The following is a 27,151-nucleotide window of genomic DNA, read 5'->3' on the forward strand; positions in this document are numbered from 1 at the left end:
TGATGATGGCGCTCAGGAAGTCGGGGTCACTGTTTGCACATTCCAGCATGTCATGTGACGCAGTTGCTTCTGCTCTGCTGTTAGCAGCTTTGGCATAAATTCCACTGACATTCTGCCCACGTTCTCCATCAAGATGGAATGTACTAAACCTATGCTTATCCTCACTTTGTACACAAGTTCTTGGATGGTGACACGACGGTCATCCATGACCAAATTCTGCATTCTGCCAATCACTTGGTCATTGTGACTTGTGGATGGCCTACCGGATCGTGCCTCGCTCTCTACTGATGTGTGCCCATTTTGAAGCAGTTATACCTCTTTTTCATTTGCATCACACTCATGGCATCATCATCAAAAGCCTGCTGAATCTTGGGAAAGGTTTTTTTGCTTTGGTATCACCAAGCTTTAGGCTAAATTTGATGCAATACCTTTGTTCTAGTCCTTCTGTCATGTTATAGCAAATGAGAATTTGACATGTGCTCAGTACACATGTTCTCTCTCAGGCTGACTGCTAGCTGATGCACTCTGTGGGCAGGAAACAAAATGCACGCATGCACAGGAAGGTTCCCTACATCGCCTCACCAAATGACAACTTGCACGCTTCATTTGTTTCCGCAGGGATAAAATAAGGTTGGATAATTTTGAATGCACCTCAAATTTTTCGATAAATATTGGAACAGCTTTGTATGTTTTCCACAACAAATTGACACCAACTCACAGTACAGTGTGAAGCGCACCTGCATATTTGTCCATAATCATGACTGTGCCACAGTGAGTATACAGACGCATCATCAAGTCCATGACAGACAGACAAGGAGCAGCGCAGAGAGGCAGAGCACCTCCTGGTGACCTCGTATTTGTCATTATTTGTGGAAGTATGTGCTTTGACAAGGTGTATTATAAAATAGGTGCCTGACAGAAGCAAAGAAGTCGGAATTACTGCCTTCCTCCCCTCTGACAGCTTCATCTATCTCGCTTCATGCACACACGTGCACGCATACACACTGGGGGGGGGGGTGGTGCAGTGTTAAGTTCAGGGCTTTCGTAGCCTTGGGCTGCAGCAGTTTCTTCTGGAAGGCAAATAAAAAAATCTTCCTCAATTTCATTTCTGTCGCTTCCCATTCAACCATTATCAGACCAGCTTGTCATCCACCACATTACTGAACCATCCTAGGTGCTGGTTGGGCAATCACCCAGGCAGACAACAGTCACGCCCCCGCCTCTCAAAGTTAGCCATCTCTCAGCTGCAGCCAGGTGAAACATGGGCGCCCTGTAGGCCTTTCCCAGTTGGTGGGTTCCTCAGTACTGAGGTGCCTGCATGCTGGATCGTACACAGTGCATTACAGCTGTGTCACAGTGTCACAGTGTCACAGCTGATGTTTGCTCACAATACAAGAAGTACACTTCATCTGCACCCAGACCCTTCCATTACATCATTTACATCATATTCAATAGAAAATGAATGAATCTCAACAAAGATACAAGGTTGGCCAAACTTTTTTACAAAGGCTTTCATAACTGGGAGGGCACTGATCAGTGTCCTGACTGTAGAGAATAAGACACTCCAACATTTACTACAAGATCGATGAACTGCAAGCGTGTATCCATTCCAACCAGCAGCAATTCAACTATATTTTTGAAGTAATTTCTCCAGCTCTCACTTTTAGAATTAATTGAGAATGATGCTAGTTTTTCCAAATACTTACAGCCTCTGAACATGGAGGGACTCCATATAAAAATGGTCATAAATCCTCAGTGGTTAATGCAAAGCTGTAGTAAGCAGCTTCTGATACATCGTATATTGTTATATACTTGTATGAATTTATGTTTCCACCCCAAAATCATTTTCATCTGTAAAGATTTTTCACATCAAAGATCATGGAAAGTTGCTCATTGGTTACACTTGGAACTGATGGGTTTTTCACTCTGACCCTTATGATCTTCAGGTTGAATCACAGTTTAAGAGTAAAATGACAATAGACTCATGTCAGGCAGTGTCCATGTTTCCCAAATGGGAAGAAGGAAAATTCTTCAGAAGATGCTTAGCTTACCTGTCAATGATGCCACACATGTCAATCTGTAAGTGGCTGTAATTTCCCAGCAGCCTTTGTTGTACCATGATCAGGTCAATGGGATGGCTGCCCAAAGTCAAGAGTCGCATACATCCCTGAAAGGCTTTAAACGGATTCCGACACACATGAATGCTCTCCTGATCAGGACAACCTACAAAAACATGACAACATTCAGTGGTTGCACATGGAGGATTATGTTGAGTGTCATTGTGTGAATTCAGCTTTCTGCAAAAACTCACAACATTGAAATAACTTTATGTTACCAGGTTGTAAATACGCAGACAGTCAACAGTATAGTTTATATTATTTATTTGCACTCAAAATAAATAGATCACATTCCTGCTTCAACCCTGAGGACACTTTGTAAACAATCCAATCACAAACACACCAGTGTCAACCACGGCAAACCGCAGACGGACCAGTGCACCGCATTACATCACAGCACTTCAGAGGATTGGGAGATAAAAAGTTTACCTCGGCAGTGCAGGTTTAGGGAAGTGACCAAACAATAAAACAAAAATAAACTAGTTAGTCCGTCCTTACAAACACTAATTCATACATCAACAGGCTAAAATTTAGACAGACCAACTAGGAAAAAACAAAACACCAGTATAAGGACAGCAGAAGACAGTGTATCACTGTGCGTCAAATTCCCACACACACACACACACACACACACACACACACACACACACACACACACACACACACACACACACACACACACACACACACACACACTTCTCGCTTCTCACTGCATCTGTTGTTCAGCCAACGCAAAGCGTCGAATTAAATGCAACCCAAACAATTCATTGCATCAGCATGAAACATGGACCCAGATAATGCCCCGGCCTCCGACGGAAAAACTCACACTTGCCACCCCACTTCCGCTTCTTATAGTAGTCCGTGGGGCAACAGCGACACCCCACGGTTCCATTCGCAACATTTAACACAGTTATAACTACAGCTATAGTTAGGTTGGCAAGTTAAAGTTAATCTTACAAAGGTTTGACAACTATTTCTGTTGACATGGAAAGCACAATTTGAGATCCGTCATTATACATCTCTGAAGGGAACCTTCAACACATGCATTATAATGTCATTGGAGACTGACTAAGTGCTGCCTTGTAATGAGTGTGGATTCTCCCTCCAGTCCTGCAAATGGTGCTAGTTTAGTTTGCACCAACCTTTTAACAAGGTGAGTATCCAGTACAGATGAAGCATTTTTGACGAGCACGAGCATGATACAAGTAAAACTCATCAATATCTGTGCTCGTGCTGAAGGAAAATCCTGATTGGCTAACTGACTGTCTTCACACTCTGTGATTGGCCAGTCACACACTGTGCCCACCCCTCCCTACACAGACATGTCTCTCTGTAGCTTCTGGCACACACACAGACATGGACTGATCTCTCTTGCTTGGCTTGATTCTACCTCACGGTGCTCTCAGTAGTCCTTAGGTTTTCTTCAATTCGCCTCTATTTTGGTTTGTATGGTATTTGAAGTTACTTCGTGAACTTGTTTCGTAAAGTACGCAGTGCATTTGACAAGACAGAACTGAAAACGGCTCGTGCTATGTCGGTCACTGCCTCCACTCCGGTCGGGGTTTTTTTTTTTTTTAACCGTTTGCTTTCTCTTAGTTTGGTTGGTATAAAGCCAGTTGGAAACCTCTGCACATACTAAATGCGGTGTTTTTGAGAAGAATACAGTGAACAAGGCTGACATATTATTTCCCTGTTTGCCATCACTGGATGTTTGCATGAACCACCAAGTTCACACAAATCATTAAAAAATAAACAGTCTTAGAATAACCTCCCTCTCTCCCTCTCACTCACTCACTCACACACACACACACACACACACACACACACACACACACACACACACACACACACACACACACACACACACACACACACACCTTAATCAACACTGTTTAAAAATAAATAAATAATTGAAAAAAATCACAGTTTGATCATAATAATAATAATAAAAAAGTTGTGTTGAGTATGACAACTCTTGTTCATGTATACTTACTTGTAGTTCATAATTTCCTACTACATTGAATGTCAATTCTGAGGCTGTTCTGTTATTCATTCATACACTTAAGAATATTCATGTTGTGATCAAAATCATTGATTTAAATCTCAATTTTGAGGGTGTTCTGTAAATAGTTCATTTACTATTGTGATCAAAAACATTGAATGTCAATTCTGAGGCTGTTCTGTAAATATTTATTCATACACTTAAGAATATTCATGTTCTGAGTTCATAAAAACATGTTCTGTAAATAGTTCTCTTACTTTTGTGATCAAAATCATTGCTTTGAATCTCAAATTTGAGGCTGTTCTGTAAATAGTTTTCAAATAAACAATAAATATAGCAACTTCTGATCAATCCATATCAATTTCAGGTTGAAAATAATTTACCAATCTAAGCCCTGCCCATTTCTGGTTAAACCCAGCCCACTCCGAGTACAGATACAGATAATTTAGATGGTTGAACAGATACAGGTACAGATAGTGCTGTACTCGCTCATGCCTACTTTTAACTACAATGACAAGTCTGGACAAATTAGACAACAGTTTAAAAGCAGGTGTCTGCACCTCATTTGTGTTTATACTAAAGAAAAACAGACAAAAGAGAGATTAATAAGAATTAATGTTTTGATAAATTGGAAATAACTGTAACATTAACGACTCATTAAAAAAAAAATCACATAGGCAACTCTGCCGACAAAAAAGAAAAGATACATAAACTTCGATGTAATCTGCTGGGGTAACTTTACATGAAAAACCACATATGACCATTGTTAAGGGCCTCTTCACACATAACATGAAAGATACAGAAAATGGAAGAAAAGCTGCAAAACAAACACGAAATGAGGAACCACAAAACATCCACCTGCTGTCATGAGGGACGCACGGTCGCATAGGTGTGCACGACACACCGGCGACAGGTTCGTCCACGCACTGGAACGTGTTGCACCACATCGTGCCACTGATGTGGGGAAAAATAAAATAAAAAACAGCTGTATAATTAGTGAAAATCACTGGGTTGATATCAATAATAAATAAAAAGGGATGCAATATAGAACCATGTGGTTAAATAACCCTTGTTAAAATAAACAATAAATGCCACTCGCGGGATTCGAACCTGCAATTTACAAAAGCTCACATGACCAGACAGAAACTTTACTACTGCACTACAATCACTCTCTTAGAACAGGATTGTAAAATGCCTGAAATCAAGAAGGAGATAAATGTATACTCAGCAAAAATATAAACGCAACACTTTTGGTTTTGCTCCCATTTTGTATGAGATGAACTCAAAGATCTAAAACTTTTTCCAGATACACAATATCACCATTTCCCTCAAATATTGTTCACAAACCAGTCTAAATCTGTGATAGTGAGCACTTCTCCTTTGCTGAGATAATCCATCCCACCTCACAGGTGTGCCATATCAAGACGCTGATTAGACACCATCATTTGTGCACAGGTGTGCCTTAGACTGCCCACAATAAAAGGCCACTCTGAAAGGTGCAGTTTTGTTTTATTGGGAGGGGGATACCAGTCAGTATCTGGTGTGACCACCATTTGCCTCATGCAGTGCAACACATCTCCTTCGCATAGAGTTGATCAGGTTGTCAATTGTGGCCTGTGGAATGTTGGTCCACTCCTCTTCAATGGCTGTGCGAAGTTGCTGGATATTGGCAGGAACTGGTACACGCTGTCGTATACGCCGGTCCAGAGCATCCCAAACATGCTCAATGGGTGACATGTCCGGTGAGTATGCCGGCCATGCAAGAACTGGGACATTTTCAACTTCCAAGAATTGTGTAGATCCTTGCAACATGGGGCCGTGCATTATCCTGCTGCAACATGAGGTGATGTTCTTGGATGTATGGCACAACAATGGGCCTCAGGATCTCGTCACGGTATCTCTGTGCATTCAAAATGCCATCAATAAAATGCACCTGTGTTCTTTGTCCATAACAGGAGCCTGCCCATACCATAACCCCACCGCCACCATGCGCCACTCGATCCACAACATTGACATCAGAAAACCGCTCACCCACATGACGCCACACACGCTGTCTGCCATCTGCCCTGAACAGTGTGAACCGGGATTCATCCGTGAAGAGAACACCTCTCCAACGTGCCAAATGCCAGCGAATGTGAGCATTTGCCCACTCAAGTCGGTTACGACAACGAACTGGAGTCAGGTCGAGACCCCGATGAGGACGACGAGCATGCAGATGAGCTTCCCTGAGATGGTTTCTGACAGTTTGTGCAGAAATGCTTTGGTTATGCAAACCGATTGTTTCAGCAGCTGTCCGAGTGGCTGGTCTCAGACGATCTTGGAGGTGAACATGCTGGATGTGGAGGTCCTGGGCTGGTGTGGTTACACGTGGTCTGCGATTGTGAGGCTGGTTGGATGTACTGCCAAATTCTCTGAAACGCCTTTGGAGACGGCTTATGGTAGAGAAATTAACATTCAATACACGAGCAACAGCTCTGGTTGACATTCCTGCTGTCAGCATGCCAATTGCACGCTCCCTCAAATCTTGTGACATCTGTGGCATTGTGCTGTGTGATAAAACTGCACCTTTCAGAGTGGCCTTTCATTGTGGGCAGTCTAAGGCACACCTGTGCACTAATCATGGTGTCTAATCAGCATCTTGATATGGCACACCTGTGAGGTGGGATGGATTAACTGAGCAAAGGAGAAGTGCTCACTATCACAGATTTAGACTGGTTTGTGAACAATATTTGAGGGAAATGGTGATATTATTCATCTCATACAAAATGGGAGCAAAACCAAAAGTGTTGCGTTTATATTTTTGTTGAGTGTATTTTTTTTAAAAAGACAAAAAAGTGCCGTAATAACTGACAAAACAGCAAACATTTCTGCTGCTTTGAAGGTCCCAATGAGCACAATGGCCTCCATCATCCACAAATCGAAGACGTTCAGATCCACCAGGACTCTTCCTAGAGCTGGTCGGCCGTCTACACTGAGCGACTGGGGGAGAAGGGCCTTAGTCAGGGAGGTGACCAAGAACCCAAGGGTCACTCTGTCAAAGCTCCAGCATTCCTCTGTGGAGAGACGAGAACCTTGCAGAAGGACATCCATCTGTACACAGAGTGGACAGACGGAAGCCACTCCTTCATAAAAGGCACATGGCAGCCTGTCTGGAGTTTGCCAAAAGGTACCTGAAGGACTCTCAGACCATGAGAAATAAAATTCTCTGGTCTGATGAGACAAAGATTGAACTCTTTGGTATGAATGTCAGGTGTCATGTTTGGAGGAAACCTGGCACCATACCTACAGTGAAGCATGGTGGTGGCAGCATCATACTGTGGGGATGTTTTTAGGGCAGGTGATGGTCTTGTGGTTAAAGCGATGGACTTCAGACCAGAGGGTCCTCGGTTCAAATCCCTGCCTGATCGGAAAATCACTAAGGGCCCTTGGGCAAGGTCCTTAATCCCCGAGTTGCTCCCGGTGTGTAGTGGGCACCTTGCATGGCAGCAGCCTCACATGGGGGTAAATGTGAGGCACTGATGTGTAAAGCACTTTGAGTGTCTTATGCAGATGGAAAAGCGCTATATAAATACAGTCCATTTATGTTTTTCAGCAAAAGGAACTGGGAGACTAGTCAGGATTGAGGGACAGAGACATCCTGGATGAAAACCTTCTCCAGAGACCAGACCTGAATCCAATTGAACATCTCAGCATTAGTGAAGGTTACAAATGATCTTCTTATGGCCTCGGACAGTGGACTCATCTCTGTGCTTGTTCTGTTAGACCTCAGTGCTGCTTTTGATACTGTTGACCATAAAATTTTATTACAGAGATTAGAGCATGCCATAGGTATTAAAGGCACTGCACTGCGGTGGTTTGAATCATATTTGTCTAATAGATTACAATTTGTTCATGTAAATGGGGAATCTTCTTCACAGACTAAAGTTAATTATGGAGTTCCACAAGGTTCTGTGCTAGGACCAATTTTATTCACTTTATACATGCTTCCCTTAGGCAGTATTATTAGACGGTATTGCGTAAATTTTCATTGTTACGCAGATGATACCCAGCTTTATCTATCCATGAAGCCAGAGGACACACACCAATTAGCTAAACTGCAGGATTGTCTTACAGACATAAAGACATGGATGACCTCTAATTTCCTGCTTTTAAACTCAGATAAAACTGAAGTTATTGTACTTGGCCCCACAAATCTTAGAAACATGGTGTCTAACCAGATCCTTACTCTGGATGGCATTACCCTGACCTCTAGTAATACTGTGAGAAATCTTGGAGCCATTTTTGATCAGGATATGTCATTCAAAGCGCATATTAAACAAATATGTAGGACTGCTTTTTTGCATTTACGCAATATCTCTAAAATTAGAAAGGTCTTGTCTCAGAGTGATGCTGAAAAACTAATTCATGTATTTATTTCCTCTAGGCTGGACTATTGTAATTCATTATTATCAGGTTGTCCTAAAAGTTCCCTAAAAAGCCTTCAGTTAATTCAAAATGCTGCAGCTAGAGTACTAACGGGGACTAGAAGGAGAGAGCATATCTCACCCATATTGGCCTCTCTTCATTGGCTTCCTGTTAATTCTAGAATAGAATTTAAAATTCTTCTTCTTACTTATAAGGTTTTGAATAATCAGGTCCCATCTTATCTTAGGGACCTCGTAGTACCATATCACCCCAATAGAGCGCTTCGCTCTCAGACTGCAGGCTTACTTGTAGTTCCTAGGGTTTGTAAGAGTAGAATGGGAGGCAGAGCCTTCAGCTTTCAGGCTCCTCTCCTGTGGAACCAGCTCCCAATTCAGATCAGGGAGACAGACACCCTCTCTACTTTTAAGATTAGGCTTAAAACTTTCCTTTTTGCTAAAGCTTATAGTTAGGGCTGGATCAGGTGACCCTGAACCATCCCTTAATTATGCTGCTATAGACGTAGACTGCTGGGGGGTTCCCATGATGCACTGTTTCTTTCTCTTTTTGCTCTGTATGCACCACTCTGCATTTAATCATTAGTGATCGATCTCTGCTCCCCTCCACAGCATGTCTTTTTCCTGGTTCTCTCCCTCAGCCCCAACCAGTCCCAGCAGAAGACTGCCCCTCCCTGAGCCTGGTTCTGCTGGAGGTTTCTTCCTGTTAAAAGGGAGTTTTTCCTTCCCACTGTAGCCAAGTGCTTGCTCACAGGGGGTCGTTTTGACCGTTGGGGTTTTACATAATTATTGTATGGCCTTGCCTTACAATATAAAGCGCCTTGGGGCAACTGTTTGTTGTGATCTGGCGCTATATAAAAAAAAAATTGATTGATTGATTGATCTCTGGAGAGATTTGGAAATGGCTGTGCACCGATGCTCCCCATCCAACCTGATGGAGCTTGAGAGGTGCTGCAAAGAGACATGGGCAAAACTGCCCAAAGATAGGTGCACCAAGCTTGTGGTATCATATCCTAGAAGACTTGAGGCTGTAATTGCTGTCAAAGGTGCATCAACAAAGTATTCAGCAAAGAGTGTGAATACTTATGTACAAGTGATTTCTTATTTTTTTTATTTTTTATGAATTTGCAAAAAAAAAAAAAAAAAATACTTTTTTCACGTTATTATGGGCTGTAGTGAGTAGAATTTCGAGTGAAAAAAATAAATGTATTCAAATTTGGAATAAGGATGTAACATAACAAAATGTGGAAAAAGTGAAGTGCTGTGAATATTTGCTGTGAATTTTGTGGAAAATCGAACAGCTTCCAAACATCTTCAAAAACACCATACATGAACAATGATCAGGTGCACATTTTTGCCCTCTACATTCATGCACAGTTTTGCATCTACAACTTTGCATTAATAATCCTGAAATAAAACATGTCCCATCACAAACACTGTGCAGACCATTTAAATGTGTGAATCAATTCTGCATCAAATCTGGAGATAAGTGTGGAAATGTACAAACGACACTGATGCAATGCCAACGACTTTAAACATTTGGAAAGTTGTGACAATGTTTAAAGGCAAATATTTATCATCCGATCTAACTGTGACTTTCTTAAGCATAAAAACCAGACTGTGAATTTTGCAATAACAATGAGGGGAGGTCTTTAACTAATATTACTTTACGAATACTGGAAAAACATATTTACCTCTGCCCAAGTACATTATTGAAGGTAAATATGTTTTTACCTGCTTGTTTGTAAACAGCCTGGAACCCACAATGTTACATACATCGTTATGAGATTTTTGCAGGGGATCCATATCATGATAGACAAGAACTGATTCAATTTTTAAGGTCAAGGGTCAAAGGAAAAATCTTGGAAAATCCCTATCCTTTAACATTGCCAAGCTCACATATGCTCACATAGTTTAGTTTTATTTCTTTCAGACACAGGTAAGAATTTAAACAGTCATTTGTGAAACACCGACATCGGCTGTCACTGTCTTCCAAAACAACAACAATAACAACAACAACAAAAGCACTGGTTTCAGAAACTGTACTTTTTTCCCTGACGGGACTGCAGACGGATTGTCTGTGCGCACGCTGAGCTGAACAGCCGTCAGCTCATTTTGGCTCCTGTTCCCTCAGCAGTGATGTTTGTGCTGATATGTCCAGATTCAGTGTGGGAAAGTAGCTTAATATTTCATGATCACTGCAGAATATGTTACTTCTCAACTTCACCTGCCAAAGAATTTGTATCTGTTGTCTGCTAGCTTAGCTCCACATCGTGCTATTAGACCTGCAACTGTTTTTTAGATTCTCCACTGTCATCAGCTTTTAAAATCCTAAAATCTGTACATCGTCATGACTAGACAGCAAACCTGTAGATGTGTGGGTGAGTAAGTGAGTTTGTCCATTCCAGCTAGCTGGTGTAATAATTCAAAAACAATAAATGCTATCACCTTATAACTTGGTAAATACAAAGAGCATATAACAAGGATGAAGGATTACTTTGTGGTGACCTTTGATGCATCAGATCAGTCCCAAAAACAACTTTGTTTTCTGTAATATCCCATAGATGAACAGTGAACAGCAATATTGATTTAGAAAAAAATAGTACTACTTCACTGGCTTCACTGTTGAACAAATTACAAATGCAGTTGATAACAAGCAATACACTACTGTTGTGTGGGCCGCCAGAAGAGGAGGTACTGCTGGCCCACCACCAGAGGGCGCCCTGCCTGGAGTGCGGGCTCCAGGCACCAGAGGGCGCAGCTGCCTCACAGGAGCAGCTAGGGTGACAGCTGTCACGCATCACCTGCAACAGCTGTTACCAATCAGCAGGGGTACATCAGCAGGACGACGTCTCCACCTCTTTGCCGAGATATCGTTCTACATGGAAGGTAATATTCTCAGCTGACTGCTTGACAGTAACCTTTTGTGACTTTTGTGAGTGATAACAGACCTTTTTTCCAACGAGAGGTGGAGGTAGCTTTCCTGCCGTGTGGATTACTGGGTGCAAACGCGCCCACCTTTAATTGTGTTTTTGTTCCTCGCCAGCAGTACCAGGTCCGACACGCGGAGGCAGTGGCCACCTGGGAGTTCGGGACTTGGCGGCTCCAGTATTCCCGGGGTCTGGTGGCGGAGGAAATCGTGTGGTTCCGGTTCTGCTTTGGACAGGTGTCTCCTATCTTCGAGCCTGCCCACACGACACCTTTGTGGATTGATTCTGATCTATTGTTGTAATCTGTTGTATTTGTTGTGCACATTCACAACAGTAAAGTGTTGTTATTTGACCTACTCCATTGTCCGTTCCTTTGCGCCCCCTGTTGTGGGTCTGTGTACCGACACTTTCCCAACACACTATAGGGGTTTTCTTTGATTTACAGAAAGAATTTGAAACTATAGATCACCCTTTGCTGTTGGATAAACTACAAAAGTAAGGTATTAGAGGACTGGCACATGACTGGATAGCTAGCTATTTATACAACAGGTATCAGTGTGTCCATATTTTAGAATTTTTGAAGATTACATGTGGGGTGCCCCAGGGTTCAGTCCTTGGGCCGTTGTTGTTTCTGTTATATAATAATGATATACAGTGAGGAAAATAAGTATTTGAACACCCTGCGATTTTGCAAGTTCTCCCACTTAGAAATCATGGAGGGGTCTGAAATTTTCATCTTAGGTGCATATCCACTGTGAGAGACATAATCTAAAAAAAAAAAATAATAATCCGGAAATCACAATGTATGATTTTTTTAATAATTTATTTGTATGTTACTGCTGCAAATAAGTATTTCAACACCTGTGAAAATCAATGTTAAAATTTGGTACAGTAGCCTTTGTTTGCAATTACAGAGGTCAAACGTTTCCTGTAGTTTTTCACCAGGTTTGCACAGACTGCAGCAGGGATTTTGGCCCACTCCTCCACACAGATCTTCTCCAAATCTTTCAGGTTTGGAGTTTCAGCTCCTTCCAAAGATTTTCTATTGAGTTCAGGTTTGGAGACTGGCCAGGCCACTCCAGGACCTTGAAATGCTTCTTATGGCACCCCTCCTTAGTTGCCCTGGCTGTTGGGGTCATTGTCATGCTGAAAGACCCAGCCATGACCCATCTTCAATGCTCTTACTGAGGGAAGGAGGTTGTTTGCCAAAATCTCACAATACACGACCCCATCTATCCTCCCTTCAATACAGTGCAGTCGTCCTGTCCCCTTTGCAGAAGAGCACCCCCAGAGTATGATGTTTCCACCCCCATGCTTCATGGTTGGGATGGTTTTCTTGGGGTTATTCTCATCCTCTAAACATGGTAAGTGGAGGTGATTCCATAAAGCTCTATTCTGGTCTCATATGACCACATGACATTCTCCCATGCCTCCTCTGGATCATCCAGATGGTCACTGGTGAACTTCAAATGGGCTTGGACATGTGCTGGCTTGAGCAGGGGGACCTTGCTGCCCTGCAGGCTTTTAAAACATGACAGCATCATGTGTTACTAATGTAATCTTTGTGACTGTGGTCCCAGCTCTCTTCAGGTCATTGACCAGGTCCACCTGTGTAGTTCTGAGCTTTCTCAGAATAATCCTTACCCCACAAAGTGAGATCTTGCATGGAATCCCAGACTGAGGGAGACTGACAGTCAGTTCTTGTCTTCTACCAAGCTGCTTGCCTGTTGTCCTGTAATCCATCCCAGCCTTGTGCAGGTCTACAGTTTTGTCACTGGTGTCCTTAGACAGCTCTTTGGTCTTGGCTATGGTGGTCAGGTTGGAGAGTAATTGATTGAGTGTGTGAACAGGTGTCTTTTATACAGGTAACAAGTTAAAACAGGAGCAGTTAATACAGGTAAAGAGTGCAGAATAAGAGGGCTTCTTAAAGAAAAATTAACACATCTGTGTGAGCCAGAATTCTTGCTGGTTGGTAGGGGATCAAATACTTATTTGCAGCAGTAACATACAAATAAATTATTTTAAAAAATCATACATTGTGATTTCCGGATATTTTTTTTTTTTTTTTTTAGATTATGTCTCTCACACTGGACATGTACCTAAGATGGAAATTTCAGACCCTTCCATGAGTTCTAAGCGGGAGAACTTGCAAAATTGCAGGGTGTTCAAATACTTATTTTCCTCACTGTATGTTGGGTTTCAAAGTCTGTGAGTTGTATTTTGTTCGCCGATGATACAATGGTGTTTTGTAGTGGAGATGATTTGGGACAGCTCTTGGACATGATGGAGAGGGAACTCCATCATCTCAGAGTGGAGTTGGGTACCAGAGCCCAAGCTGTGCATGGAGGTGAGCCCGACTATCTCTAGTCGGTATCTCTCAACCTCCCGCACAAGCTCAGGCTCCTTCCTCCCCAGCGAGGTGACATTCCACGTCCCAACAGCCAGAGTCTGTGAGCGCGGATCGGGCCGTCAGGCCACCCGCCCTCGACTGCCACCCAATCCTCTCTGCACCCAACCCCCATGGCCCCCTCTCCAGGTGGCGAACCCACAGGAGGGTGAACCCACGGGAGGGCGAGCCCACGTCGCTCTTTTGGGTTGAGCCCGGGCCGGGCCCAGTGGGCTAAGCACCGACCACAAGATGCCCGCGCGCGAGCCCCAACCCCAGGCCAGGCTCCAGGGTGGGGTGCCCGCTCTGCAATACCAGGCGATGTCTCGGTCCTTGATTTTGTACTGGTCATGGGAGCTTCTGAACTGACCTTAGTCTGACCCGTCACCTAGGACCTGTTTGCTTTAAGAGACCCTACCAGGGGCACAAAGCCCCCAACAACATAGCTCCTAGGATCATCCATGTATGCAAACTCCCCCACCATGATAAGATGGCAGTTCGAGGGGGTGTCCTTGCCTCAAGTGGAGGAGTTTAAGTATCTCGGGGGTCTTCACGAGCGAGGGATGGACGGAGTGTGAGATCGACAGATGGATCGGTGCAGCGTCTGCAGTGATGCGGTCGCTGTATCGGACCGTCATGGTGAAGAGAGAGCTTAGCACGAGGGCAAAGCTCTCGATTTACCGATCGATCTACATTCCGACCCTCACCTATGGTCATGAGATTTGGCTCATGACCGAAAGAATGAGATCGCGAGTACAAGCGGCCAAGATGAGTTTCCTCCACAGGGTGGCTGGGCGCTCCCTTAGAAATAGGCTGAGGAGCTCGGTCACTCGGGAGGAGCTCGGAGTCGAGCCACTGCTCCTCCACGTCAAAAGGAGCCAGCTGAGGTGGCTCGGGCATCTTTTCCGGATGCCCCCTGGACGCCTCACTGGAGAGGTGTTCCGGGCACATCAATCAATCAATCAATTCAATCAAGCAATTTTATTTATATAGCGCCAAATCACAACAAACAGTTGCCCCAAGGCGCTTTATATTGTAAGGCAAGGCCATACAATAATTACGGAAAAACCCCAACGGTCAAAACGACCCCCTGTGAGCAAGCACTTGCCGACAGTGGGAAGGAAAAACTCCCTTTTAACAGGAAGAAACCTCCAGCAGAACCAGGCTCAGGGAGGGGCAGTCTTCTGCTGGGACTGGTTGGGGCTGAGGGAGAGAACCAGGAAAAAGACATGCTGTGGAGGGGAGCAGAGATCAATCACTAATGATTAAATGCAGAGTGGTGCATACAGAGCAAAAAGAGAAAGAAACACTCAGTGCATCATGGGAACCCCCCAGCAGTCTAAGTCTATAGCAGCATAAATAAGGGATGGTTCAGGGTCACCTGATCCAGCCCTAACTATAAGCTTTAGCAAAAAGGAAAGTTTTAAGCCTAATCTTAAAAGTAGAGAGGGTGTCTGTCTCCCTGATCTGAATTGGGAGCTGGTTCCACAGGAGAGGAGCCTGAAAGCTGAAGGCTCTGCCTCCCATTCTACTCTTACAAACCCTAGGAACTACAAGTAAGCCTGCAGTCTGAGAGCGAAGCGCTCTATTGGGGTGATATGGTACTATGAGGTCCCTAAGATAAGATGGGACCTGATTATTCAAAACCTTATAAGTAAGAAGAAGAATTTTAAATTCTATTCTAGAATTAACAGGAAGCCAATGAAGAGAGGCCAATATGGGCCAATATGCTCTCTCCTTCTAGTCCCCGTTAGTACTCTAGCTGCAGCATTTTGAATTAACTGAAGGCTTTTCAGGGAACTTTTAGGACAACCTGATAATAATGAATTACAATAGTCCAGCCTAGAGGAAATAAATGCATGAATTATTATTATTATTTCAGCATCACTCTGAGACAAGACCTTTCTAATTTTAGAGATATTGCGTAAATGCAAAAAAGCAGTCCTACATATTTAATATGCGCTTTGAATGACATATCCTGATCAAAAATGACTCCAAGATTTCTCACAGTATTACTAGAGGTCAGGGTAATGCCATCCAGAGTAAGGATCTGGTTAGACACCATGTTTCTAAGATTTGTGGGGCCAAGTACAATAACTTCAGTTTTATCTGAGTTTAAAAGCAGGAAATTAGAGGTCATCCATGTCTTTATGTCTGTAAGACAATCCTGCAGTTTAGCTAATTGGTGTGTGTCCTCTGGCTTCATGGATAGATAAAGCTGGGTATCATCTGCGTAACAATGAAAATTTAAGCAATGCCGTCTAATAATACTGCCTAAGGGAAGCATGTATAAAGTGAATAAAATTGGTCCTAGAACAGAACCTTGTGGAACTCCATAATTAACCTTAGTCTGTGAAGAAGATTCCCCATTTACATGAACAAATTGTAATCTATTAGATAAATATGATTCAAACCACCGCAGCGCAGTGCCTTTAATACCTATGGCATGCTCTAATCTCTGTAATAAAATTTTATGGTCAACAGTATCAAAAGCAGCACTGAGATCTAACAGAACAAGCACAGAGATGAGTCCACTGTCTGAGGCCATAAGAAGATCATTTGTAACCTTCACTAATGCTGTTTCTGTACTATGATGAATTCTAAAACCTGACTGAAACTCTTCAAATAGACCATTCCTCTGCAGATGATCAGTTAGCTGTTTTACAACTACCCTTTCAAGAATTTTTGAGAGAAGAGGAAGGGTGGAGATTGGCCTATAATTAGCTAAGATAGCTGGGTCAAGTGATGGCTTTTTAAGTAATGGTTTAATTACTGCCACCTTAAAAGCCTGTGGTACATAGCCAACTAATAAAGACATTGATCATATTTAAGATCGAAGCATTAAATAATGGTAGGGCTTCCTTGAGCAGCCTGGTAGGAATGGGGTCTAATAGACATGTTGATAGTTTGGAAGAAGTAACTAATGAAAATAACTCAGACAGAACAATCTGAGAGAAAGAGTCTAACCAAATTCCGGCATCACTGAAAGCAGCCAAAGATAACGATACGTCTTTGGGATGGTTATGAGTAATTTTTTCTCTAATAGTTAAAATTTTATTAGCAAAGAAAGTCATGAAGTCATTACTAGTTAAAGTTAAAGGAATACTCGGCTCAATAGAGCTGTGACTCTTTGTCAGCCTGGCTACAGTGCTGAAAAGAAACCTGGGGTTGTTCTTATTTTCTTCAATTAGTGATGAGTAGTAAGATGTCCTAGCTTTACGGAGGGCTTTTTTATAGAGCAACAGACTCTTTTTCCAGGCTAAGTGAAGATCTTCTAAATTAGTGAGATGCCATTTCCTCTCCAACTTACGGGTTATCTGCTTTAAGCTGCGAGTTTGTGAGTTATACCACGGAGTCAGGCACTTCTGATTTAAAGCTGTCTTTTTCAGAGGAGCTACAGCATCCAAAGTTGTCTTCAATGAGGATGTAAAACTATTGACGAGATACTCTATCTCACTTACAGAGTTTAGGTAGCTACTCTGCACTGTGTTGGTATATGGCATTAGAGAACATAAAGAAGGAATCATATCCTTAAACCTAGTTACAGCGCTTTCTGAAAGACTTCTAGTGTAATGAAACTTATTCCCCACTGCTGGGTAGTCCATCAGAGTAAATGTAAATGTTATTAAGAAATGATCAGACAGAAGGGAGTTTTCAGGGAATACTGTTAAGTCTTCAATTTCCATACCATAAGTCAGAACAAGATCTAAGATATGATTAAAGTGATGGGTGGACTCATTTACATTTTGAGCAAAGCCAGTTGAGTCTAATAATAGATTAAATGCAGTGTTGAGGCTGTCATTCTCAGCATCTGTGTGGATGTTAAAATCGCCCACTATAATTATCTTATCTGAGCTAAGCACTAAGTCAGACAAAAGGTCCAGGTGGACGATAGATAATAACAAATAAAACTGTTTTTTGGGACTTCCAATTTGGATGGACAAGACTAAGAGTCAAGCTTTCAAATGAATTAAAGCTCTGTCTGGGTTTTTGATTAATTAATAAGCTGGAATGGAAGATTGCTGCTAATCCTCTGCCTCGCCCATGCTATGAGCGTTCTGGCAGTTAGTGTGACTCGGGGGTGTTGACTCATTTAAACTAACATATTCATCCTGCTGTAACCAGGTTTCTGTAAGGCAGAATAAATCAATATGTTGATCAATTATTATATCATTTACTAACAGGGACTTAGAAGAGAGAGACCTAATGTTTAATAGACCACATTTAACTGTTTTAGTCTGTGGTGCAGTTGAAGGTGCTATATTATTTTTTCTTTTTGAATTTTTATGCTTAAATAGATTTTTGCTGGCTATTGGTGGTCTGGGAGCAGGCACCGTCTCTACAGGGATGGGGTAATGAGGGGATGGCAGGGGGAGAGAAGCTGCAGAGAGGTGTGTAAGACTACAACTACAACTCTGCTTCCTGGTCCCAACCCTGGATAGTCATGGTTTGGAGGATTTAAGAAAATTGGCCAGATTTGTAGAAATGAGAGCTGCTCCATCCAAAGTGGGATGGATGCCGTCTCTCCTAACAAGACCAGGTTTTCCCCAGAAGCTTTGCCAATTATCTATGAAGCCCACCTCATTTTTTGGACACCACTCAGACAGCCAGCAATTCAAGGAGAACATGTGGCTAAACATGTCACTCCCGGTCCGATTGGGGAGGGGCCCAGAGAAAACTACAGAGTCCGACATTGTTTTTGTAAAGTTACACACCGATTCAATGTTAATTTTAGTGACCTCCGATTGGCGTAACCGGGTGTCATTACTGCCGATGTGAATTACAATCTTACCAAATTTACGCTTAGCCTTAGCCAGCAGTTTCAAATTTCCTTCAATGTCGCCTGCTCTGGCCCCCGGGAAGACAATTGACTATGGTTGCTGGTGTCGCTAACTTCACATTTCTCAAAACAGAGTCGCCAATAACCAGAGTTTGATCCTTGGCGGGTGTGTCGTCGAGTGGGGAAAAACGGTTAGAAATGTGAACGGGTTGGCGGTGTACACGGGGCTTCTGTTTAGAACTACGCTTCTTCCTCACAGTCACCCAGTCGGCCTGCTTTCCCGGCTGCTCGGGATCTGCCAGAGGGAAACTAACGGCGGCTAAGCTACCTTGGTCTGCACCGACTACAGGGGCCTGGCTAGCTGTAGAATTTTCCATGGTGCGGAGCCGAGTCTCCAATTCACCCAGCCTGGCCTCCAAAGCTACGAATAAGCTACACTTATTACAAGTACCATTACTGCTAAAGGAGGCCCATTGGGAGGAGGCCCTGGGGAAGACCCAGGACACGCTGGAGGAACTACGTCTCTTGGCTGACTTGGAAACACCTTGGGGTTCCCCCGGAGGAGCTGGGGGAGGTGTGTGTGGATTGGGAGGTCTGGGCGGCTTTGCTTGAGCTGCTGCCCCTGTGACCCGACTCCGGATAAAGTGGAAGAAAATGGATGGATGGATGGATGGTTTGATTTAAACAAATTTCGATTCATCTTGGTAAAACAAAGTGTATTGTATTAGGAAATAAGCCCAGGAATTTAAGTAGAAATTTATTATTAAATGATGCTGAAACTGAAATTGTAACTGAAACAAAACTTCTTGGAGTTGTTATTGCTGATAGATTAAGCTGTAAAACTCATTAATTATATTAAATCTAAAGTCTCAACAGCCATCGCAATCCTGTATAAAGCACAAGACTTCCTCTCCCAACATTTGTTAGTTACGCTATATCATTCATTACTTGTTCCATATATGACCTATTGCATTGAGTTTTGGGGAAACACATACAAAACAAATACAAATGCAATATTTTTATGACAAAAGAAAGCTATAAGAGTTATCAGTAATAAACCATATCATGAGCCAACAAACCCACTATTTGTCTGTTTACATATTTTGAAATTCTGGGACTTGGTTAATTATATTACGATACAAATCATGTATAAAGTTAAAAATAAAATTTTGCCTCAACATGTCCAGGATCTGTTCAAAATGAGGGAATCCAGCTATAATTTGAGACGAACATGAGTATTTGATCAATTAAAGACTCGAAGTACTGTAAAAAGTCATTGTGTTTCCATAAAAAGTGTCAAAATGTGGAATAACTGTTCTCATAGCAATAAATTATCTGGTACTAAAGTACCAGATAATTTAATGTCACACAAACTGGGAAACTGAGTTTTTTTTCGTTTTTGATTCACAAATTTTTTTGTTAAGAATGTTTGTGTGTGTGCCGAATAAATTCATTCATTCATTCATTCATTCATAGGTGTGTCTGTTCCAACCCCCTCACACTAGCATCAGCTAATAAGCAGAGTTAAGCTAGCAGCTTCAAGGAGAAACATGATGCCCAGCACGCGGGCAAATAGGAGCCAAACTACATAACAGAAGAGGAAAGTAAAACTGGAATTAAAGAATACCTAGAACATGTGGCTTTGGATGTTGGGTTTTTAATCAATATTCTGCGAAACGATGCACTGGTTTGTTTCTTACCACCGAAGAAAAGTTGGCTTCTTGTGGTGAGAGGAAGTGAGATGCTGTTGTGAGCTGTGGCTCCTTTGTCTTTGTCCACTGTGATGGTCAGAAAATCCCGTCCAGACTTCAGCTCCACAGAATGCCACTGACCGTCGTTTAAGCCTGAACCTGAATGATAAACACCAGGAAAAACAAATTAATTCATGGTTTCTGTGAGTTAATATGTTTGTACTGGGCTCTGTTTTTTTTTTGTTTGTTTGTTTGTTTTTTATTTATGTGTGTATTATTTTATTTATTTGATCTTTTTTTCTATGACTGCCCAATGAGTGTGAGCAGATGTGAGTTCAGGCAGTCAGCACGAGTCATTTAGCTACATTCACACAATATCCTTCACAACATTATAAATTATACACCTGTATCAAAGTTTGAGATTAGCATTACAGTTTAACAGGAGCCAATTCTGAACATATGTGTATTTAAACTTTCAAGACCCCGGGTCCTAACCTTTGGGTCTGAGTCATTTTGTCTGCTCTGAGGATACTAAAATTACAAATGCACATTGCTGGACAATCAAAAGTAATTTAAAAAAAAAAAATCCTGTTTTCACCTTTGGATAAACCAAAGTGAAAATGGGGGTGTCGGGGGGGCGATCAGGGCAATTCTGTGGTAACGGAATTACAATGAAAGCGATATTTTATCTTAACTTGAAAATCTGTTAATGTGTTTGTCTGTTTATATGTGACCTTGTGGCCCCACCTCACTCCCCCTTACTGCTGGGATAGGATGCCACCCCCTCCCCGACCCTTAATTGGAGTAAGCGGGTATTGAAAATGGATGGATATTTGGATAAAAATTAGTTCCAATTCTAATTCCATTACTGTACATTCACCTATAATTAAAGTTATGCATATGTGTAAAATTAAATTTGTTATTTATTTATTTGTGGAAAAAAATTGTTATATCCTTGTAGGGGTGTGTGCATGTGTGTGCACAGTAAATTTTGCAGAGTAAACTAGAAGGGCACTCGGTAGAGCGCATCCCTCTGCCATGCCACATATCAATATCAAAGGATGTGGATTCACAAAAGGGCAAACTAACAGATTATGCTATATTCCAGAGTTTAATCCAGATCATCACCAAATTTTAATCAATTGATCCTGGACATATTTCCCAACATTCCACCAAATATGGTTCAAACGCGTTCAAAACGCCGGTGAAAACATAACCTCCTTGGCGGAGGTAAAAATATACTCTGCCAGGATAACATTTGGTCCCAGTCCAACTAGAATTGAATATACTCCTATCACGGTGCTAAATCAATTCTATCACTGTGTAAAATAAACTCTAACATGCTGTGAATGACTCTAACTGGAGTTGAAAAATGTGATTTGACAAGACGGTACAGCTGATTTCACTCTATAATAGGGTGCATTTAACTCTGTTTGGACTGGGACCAAATGTTATCCAGGCAGAGTATATTTTACTCTGCTAAATTTACTGTGTGGGCTGGAGGGTGCAGATGGCACGAGGGCTCCAGGAGGATACAGGCTGAACCTCTGTCCCAATCTTTGACCTCTGAGATTAAATTTCCCCATTTCCCCCCAAATTAATGTTTTTGGATATTTCTGTGTCTGTGGTACGATCATCACATATGTGGCCATGATCATCAGATATCTGCTGTACAACATTCCCTCCTGATGTGTCACTGTGGAAAATCGTGGATTGGAATAACCTGCGCTGAGCTCCAGCTGGACAATTCCATCTTTTTTGATCTGCAGGTGGAGCTTAGCCTCGCTCAGGTACATCCAGATAACGCTCTCCTGCTCGGAAAGATCAAAGGTCAAGAGCAGCCCTGCCTTGTTCCATGTCCGGAACTGTAGCGCTGCAGAGAATAACCATGACGACCACGCTGTCACTCCTGGCAACTGAAGAAAGCTGTGAGAGTCAGTGAATGTCACGGCAACTGACACTGGCTCAGCGCAAGAAAAGGTCACATTGCCCTGAGAAAAACAGAGAAGGGAGGGGAGAAGAAATTAGTACTGGGACAGCCAACGTGAATATTCATAAGTTGCAGGAGCTGATGTGGTTTGACTTGGTGTCACAGAGGTCTTCGTCAGCATCACCAGAAGGACACCTGTATTAACATATTGATATGAGCTAAAGCGCTAAATGGTCTTTTAAATGGCAAATCTGAAGCATCAGGGTCACTCAGGTGTCTGTTCTGCAAAACAAATCAGATTAAATCAACCTTACATTTAAATTTGACAGGAATAATTTCACTTCAGACAGGTTGCAATGTTTGGCAAAAATTCTATTGCCCATGAGAAAGACGAGATGATACACACCCTGCTTGAAGGAAAACAAGAACACACACTTTTGCATTAGCACACATCTAGTCCATGAGCCCAAAGCCAATTTTTACATAATCGGTGCCCCGTACAGTGACTAAATAACACTTAAAATCCAGCTTTGGTAGCATGGACCAAGCACAGGGTCACCCCTTTGAGTCTGACCTGCTTGAGGTTTCTTCCTCAAATCATCACAGGGAGTTTTTCCCCTTACCACTGCAGCCTGTGTGCTTGCTCTGGGGGTTGGTAAGGTTAGGCATTACTTGTGTGAAGCGTCGTGAGACAACTTTGTTGTGATTTGGCACTATATAAATGAAATGAATTGAACTGAGCTCAGTGTGCCACACCCTACACAAAATGTATGGTGGCCGTTGAGTGTTGTTAGAAGGAAAGGTGATGTAACACAGTGGTAAACATACCACTGTCCCAGCTTTTTTGAAACATGTTCCAGGCATCCATTTCAAAATGAGCAAATATTTATTTATTAAATAAAGTTTATCAGTTTGAACATTAAATATCTTGTCTTTGTGGTGTACTCAATTGAAAATAGGTTGAAGAGGATTTGCAAATCATTGTATTCTGTTTTTATTTACATTTTACACAAAGTCTCAACTTCATTGGAATTGGGGTTGTACTTTGAAACCGGTCATGGAAGTGCACAAAGTAATTCCAGTGGATCATCGGATGGTCACTAACAGCCTAAATCTTAATTGTTATGATTTTAGTGCGGCATGTCCTTTAATGTTGTTTAAAAAAAAAAGAAGAAAAAAGCGTCCTTTAAATTCTTTCCCCACTACCTCCATCCTAACACCAGTTCACTACAATCATTCATTTCTACCTCCATGGTCTGATAAGGTTTTCATCTCCTGGAGAGAGAGAGGACTGATTTCTGTTAAACACCTTTACATAGATGGACAGTTTGTAGCTTTTGAATCACTGAGGGAGAATAGTTTGCCACATTCACATTTTTTTTGCTATCTGCAGGTTAGGCATTACATTCAATTTAAATATCCAACTTTGAGGCTCTCAAAAGGGAGCATACCTTCTTTGATATTCTGCCAAAATTCCACAGATTCCAGGCATTTAGTGTCCAAGTTTGTGCATGTTTTTGAAGAGTGTGAATTAGTATCCAGTAGTTAAATTAAAGACACCTGGTCAATAGAACTTGGCTTCAACATCTCTGACAACGCATGGGAAAACAGTCTAGGTAGAGTAGTCTTGCTCTATTAACAGCAGGCACCACTTAATTCAGTTTAAAGTGGTCCATCATCTTCATTCCTCAAAGGTCAGGCTGCATAAAATCTATCCTGCTGTTTCCCCACTAAGAGCACATTGTCTCATGCATTTTGGTCTTGTCCTCTTTTGACAGAGTTCTGGTCCAAGATATTTGATTGGTATGAAAAGGTGTATACATCTTCCATTTCCCCTGATGCTGAATTGGCTATTCTTGGCTGCTCCAAGGCCTCTATGAGTCTTCTAAAAACTACACAATTGTCTCTCAGGCTAGGCATGATAGCTGCTAAACGGCTCATCCTCTACGAGTGGAAATCACCAACTCCTCCATCTTTTAAAAGGTGGATTATGGACATGATATCTGTCATACAGATGGAGAACCAGAGATTTTCTAGAATGGATTCTTCCACGCGGTTTGCTGCCATTTGGAACCCTTTCCTCTCCCACCTGGGATTGATGTGATCACCCAATGACTTTCGTGTGGGGCACCGTGTAAATGGCACCTTATATTATATGCAGCAATTCTGATGATGCATCCTGTCCTTTTTCTGTTTTTTTTTTTTGTGTGTGTGTGTTTGTTTTTTTGGGCATTGACGTGTGCACTTTTTTTGTGTGTTTCTGTCTGGGCCAGGGGTTCTATGTGTTTTTCTCCTTTTTTTCCCCTTTCTTTTGTACAAACTAAATAACTGAATAAAAACAATTTAACAAAAAAAAAAAAAAAAAATTCTTTCCCCACTGAACAATACTTCACGTTCATCATTTTCTATTTTCTCAGTTTTTGTCTCTGCCTCATTTCTTCCTCTGTCATTTTTCACCTGCATTTTTTGGTGAAAGGCTTTACATCTTAAAAATGGCGACATCAGCGTCCTCATTATCAGATGATAATGATGTTAACGACAACGAGTATGATGATGGATGCAAAGGCAAACGGGATAATAATGAGCGATAAAAATGATGATGATGGCGGCGGAGGGGGGGTAAACGGACACATAACAGTGACCATTAGCGCTGCAACAACAGGAAGATGAGCAATGACAAAGAATCCTAAGTGAATGAAACAAAATCAAAGGTTTCACATCGTAACAAAATTTAAATATGATGTTGACATCAACTGCTGAGCATCTATTTGAAAATGTGCTCACAGCACGATTTCCTCTACAAGATAACAGCGCAAACTTAGGCTGCACTCTCCTGTGTGTCACCTGGCAAAACGTAGATGAAATCTGAAATCTTGTGAAAAAAAACCCCTCTGTGTTACACTCCACCATGAAGCTGTGCAAGTGGTGATCCAACAGCCAAATCCTGAATTGTGCAGGTTCTCCAATCACAGACGCAAAACCTGTAACTCCTTCCAAGGCAGCATATAAGTGTAAGAATTGTTCCGTTGACGATGCAAGCACCAAATGTGGTAGAAATACTTCTGAGAAGCCCTTTTCATCAAAAAAGCCATTAGCCACATGAATTTTTAATTTTTAATTTTTGGGGGATATAATGTTGAAGCCATTATAGTTTCATCTGTTCAACAGTCCATTCAGGAGGTTTCCAGTCTTCATGCACTGATGCAAGAGCAAAGCAAACTCCATCACAGAGAATCTCTCCGTGTGTTAACCTTACCTAGTTTAGCCCATAAGCCAATGTGGTTTACTGGGGTGTGGCCATTGCCATGCACAAGCAACTACTTGGATCCATAGGTAAGAGTTAATTAAGCAGTGAGGACCAGTGTTCATCCAAATGACATGGCTGACTTTAAAAACAAAAGTAATACATTTGCTATTATATAACGGCTGAGTGGATCCTTGTCATTCGATTGGTGCTTTGTATGTCACATGACATGGATTCATTCATCCCATTTGTGTTGCATTGCATTCAGAGTGCAGCTTGGTTCCATTTAGAGTGCAAATTTGGTTCCATACATTTGGTACCACTGCACTCTGCACGTGCATGTGCACGCACACGCGTGCTCATTCACGCATGCCCACACATGCGCGTGCACGTACACACGCACAACACGCACGCACACACAAAACAAATCCACTGCGCTGTCTGAAGGCTGTTGGCAGGAAGTCAGAATGAAAAACTAGACTAATTTCTGATGTGATTTGTTTTGTTTTTTTTTGTTTTTTTTTGTGCACTGAGGATGCACAGTCTAATTTGGTAGTACACGCACACACAAGCGCCGATCAGGTTGCGTATGTGTGCGCGCGTGGGGGACAACGACTTCCAAGACATGATTTGATTGAGCTAACTGATGCTAATTCTTGTAACACACACATACACACACACACAAAAAAAATACACTGTGCTGTCTGGAGGCTGTTAGCAGGAAGAAATAATGAGAAGCTGGACTAATTTCTGATGTGATTTTTTTTTTTTCACTGCACTAAGGATGTACAGAGTCTTTTTTTGGGACGACACGCATGCACAAGCGTTGACCGGGGGACAACGACATGATGATTTGATTGAGCTAATTGACGCTGCTAATTCTTGTAACACACACACACACACACAAAATCCACTCCGCTGTAAGCCCTCTGGATGCATGAAGAGCTGTTCAGATGAAACGCTGATGTAATTTTTGGCCGGACTGAGGAACTACACAAAGTCTTTTTTTTGTGTGTGTTCTTTTTATTAATGGAAGTCCGAAGACAGTGCACAGCATCACTGGACTACACGTCACAATTTGGACTTTAGCAGCAGTGGAATGCCAAAATGTAAGTCCCTTTTCTGTTGTTTATAAATTAATAAAATGTCAAATGACAAGGACCTATTTTAGCCATTATATAAAACAAACAATGAATGTTTTTACATTCTTTCAATGGAATGAATATTTAATTCAGTAAAAGCTTTCACCTCATGAAATATTTGTACCACTGAACTCATAAACATTCATAATTTGTATGCTATTGCACCTTCTGCAGCGTACACATTCTGTAGCATGCATGCAAACTTATTAAAAACATATACAACCCATCTATAAGCATGTAAATACTGCCTCAAGTTAATTTCAAATCCCGACTGGTCCACAGTGCAATATGTAACAGGTACAACGCTGAAATAAACCAAGACTGTGTAAATATATCACAAAAATAGATACTTCTGGGTGCCATCTTGAAAAACATCAATCTTGATTGTGTATCTTGAAAATTGAAGTAGCTAATGGCTTTGTTTTTTTTTTGCAAAAGTAGACCAAGAAGTCTACTGGAGTCTACTAATAAAAAGTCTGCAGGCCACAGAGCCTTTTCTTATTATACACCT

The 27,151-nt window shown here is 41.9% G+C and overlaps 1 protein-coding gene across 1 annotated transcript in view; it reads right to left on the reverse strand.

The window, feature by feature from the left end:
* LOC117518379 (contactin-associated protein-like 4) overlaps positions 1-27,151 on the reverse strand; it is a 315,610-nt gene that overhangs the window by 114,537 nt on the left and 173,922 nt on the right. The window contains exons 8-10 of the mRNA XM_034179490.1: positions 22,048-22,315; positions 20,334-20,483; positions 2,052-2,223 (exon numbers count right to left, since the gene is read on the reverse strand). Coding sequence (XP_034035381.1) covers positions 2,052-2,223; positions 20,334-20,483; positions 22,048-22,315 — 590 coding nt within the window. The remainder of the gene's footprint in view (positions 1-2,051; positions 2,224-20,333; positions 20,484-22,047; positions 22,316-27,151) is intronic.

This window comes from Thalassophryne amazonica, chromosome 10, assembly GCF_902500255.1.
Source record: "Thalassophryne amazonica chromosome 10, fThaAma1.1, whole genome shotgun sequence".
NCBI classification, from domain to species: domain Eukaryota; kingdom Metazoa; phylum Chordata; class Actinopteri; order Batrachoidiformes; family Batrachoididae; genus Thalassophryne; species Thalassophryne amazonica.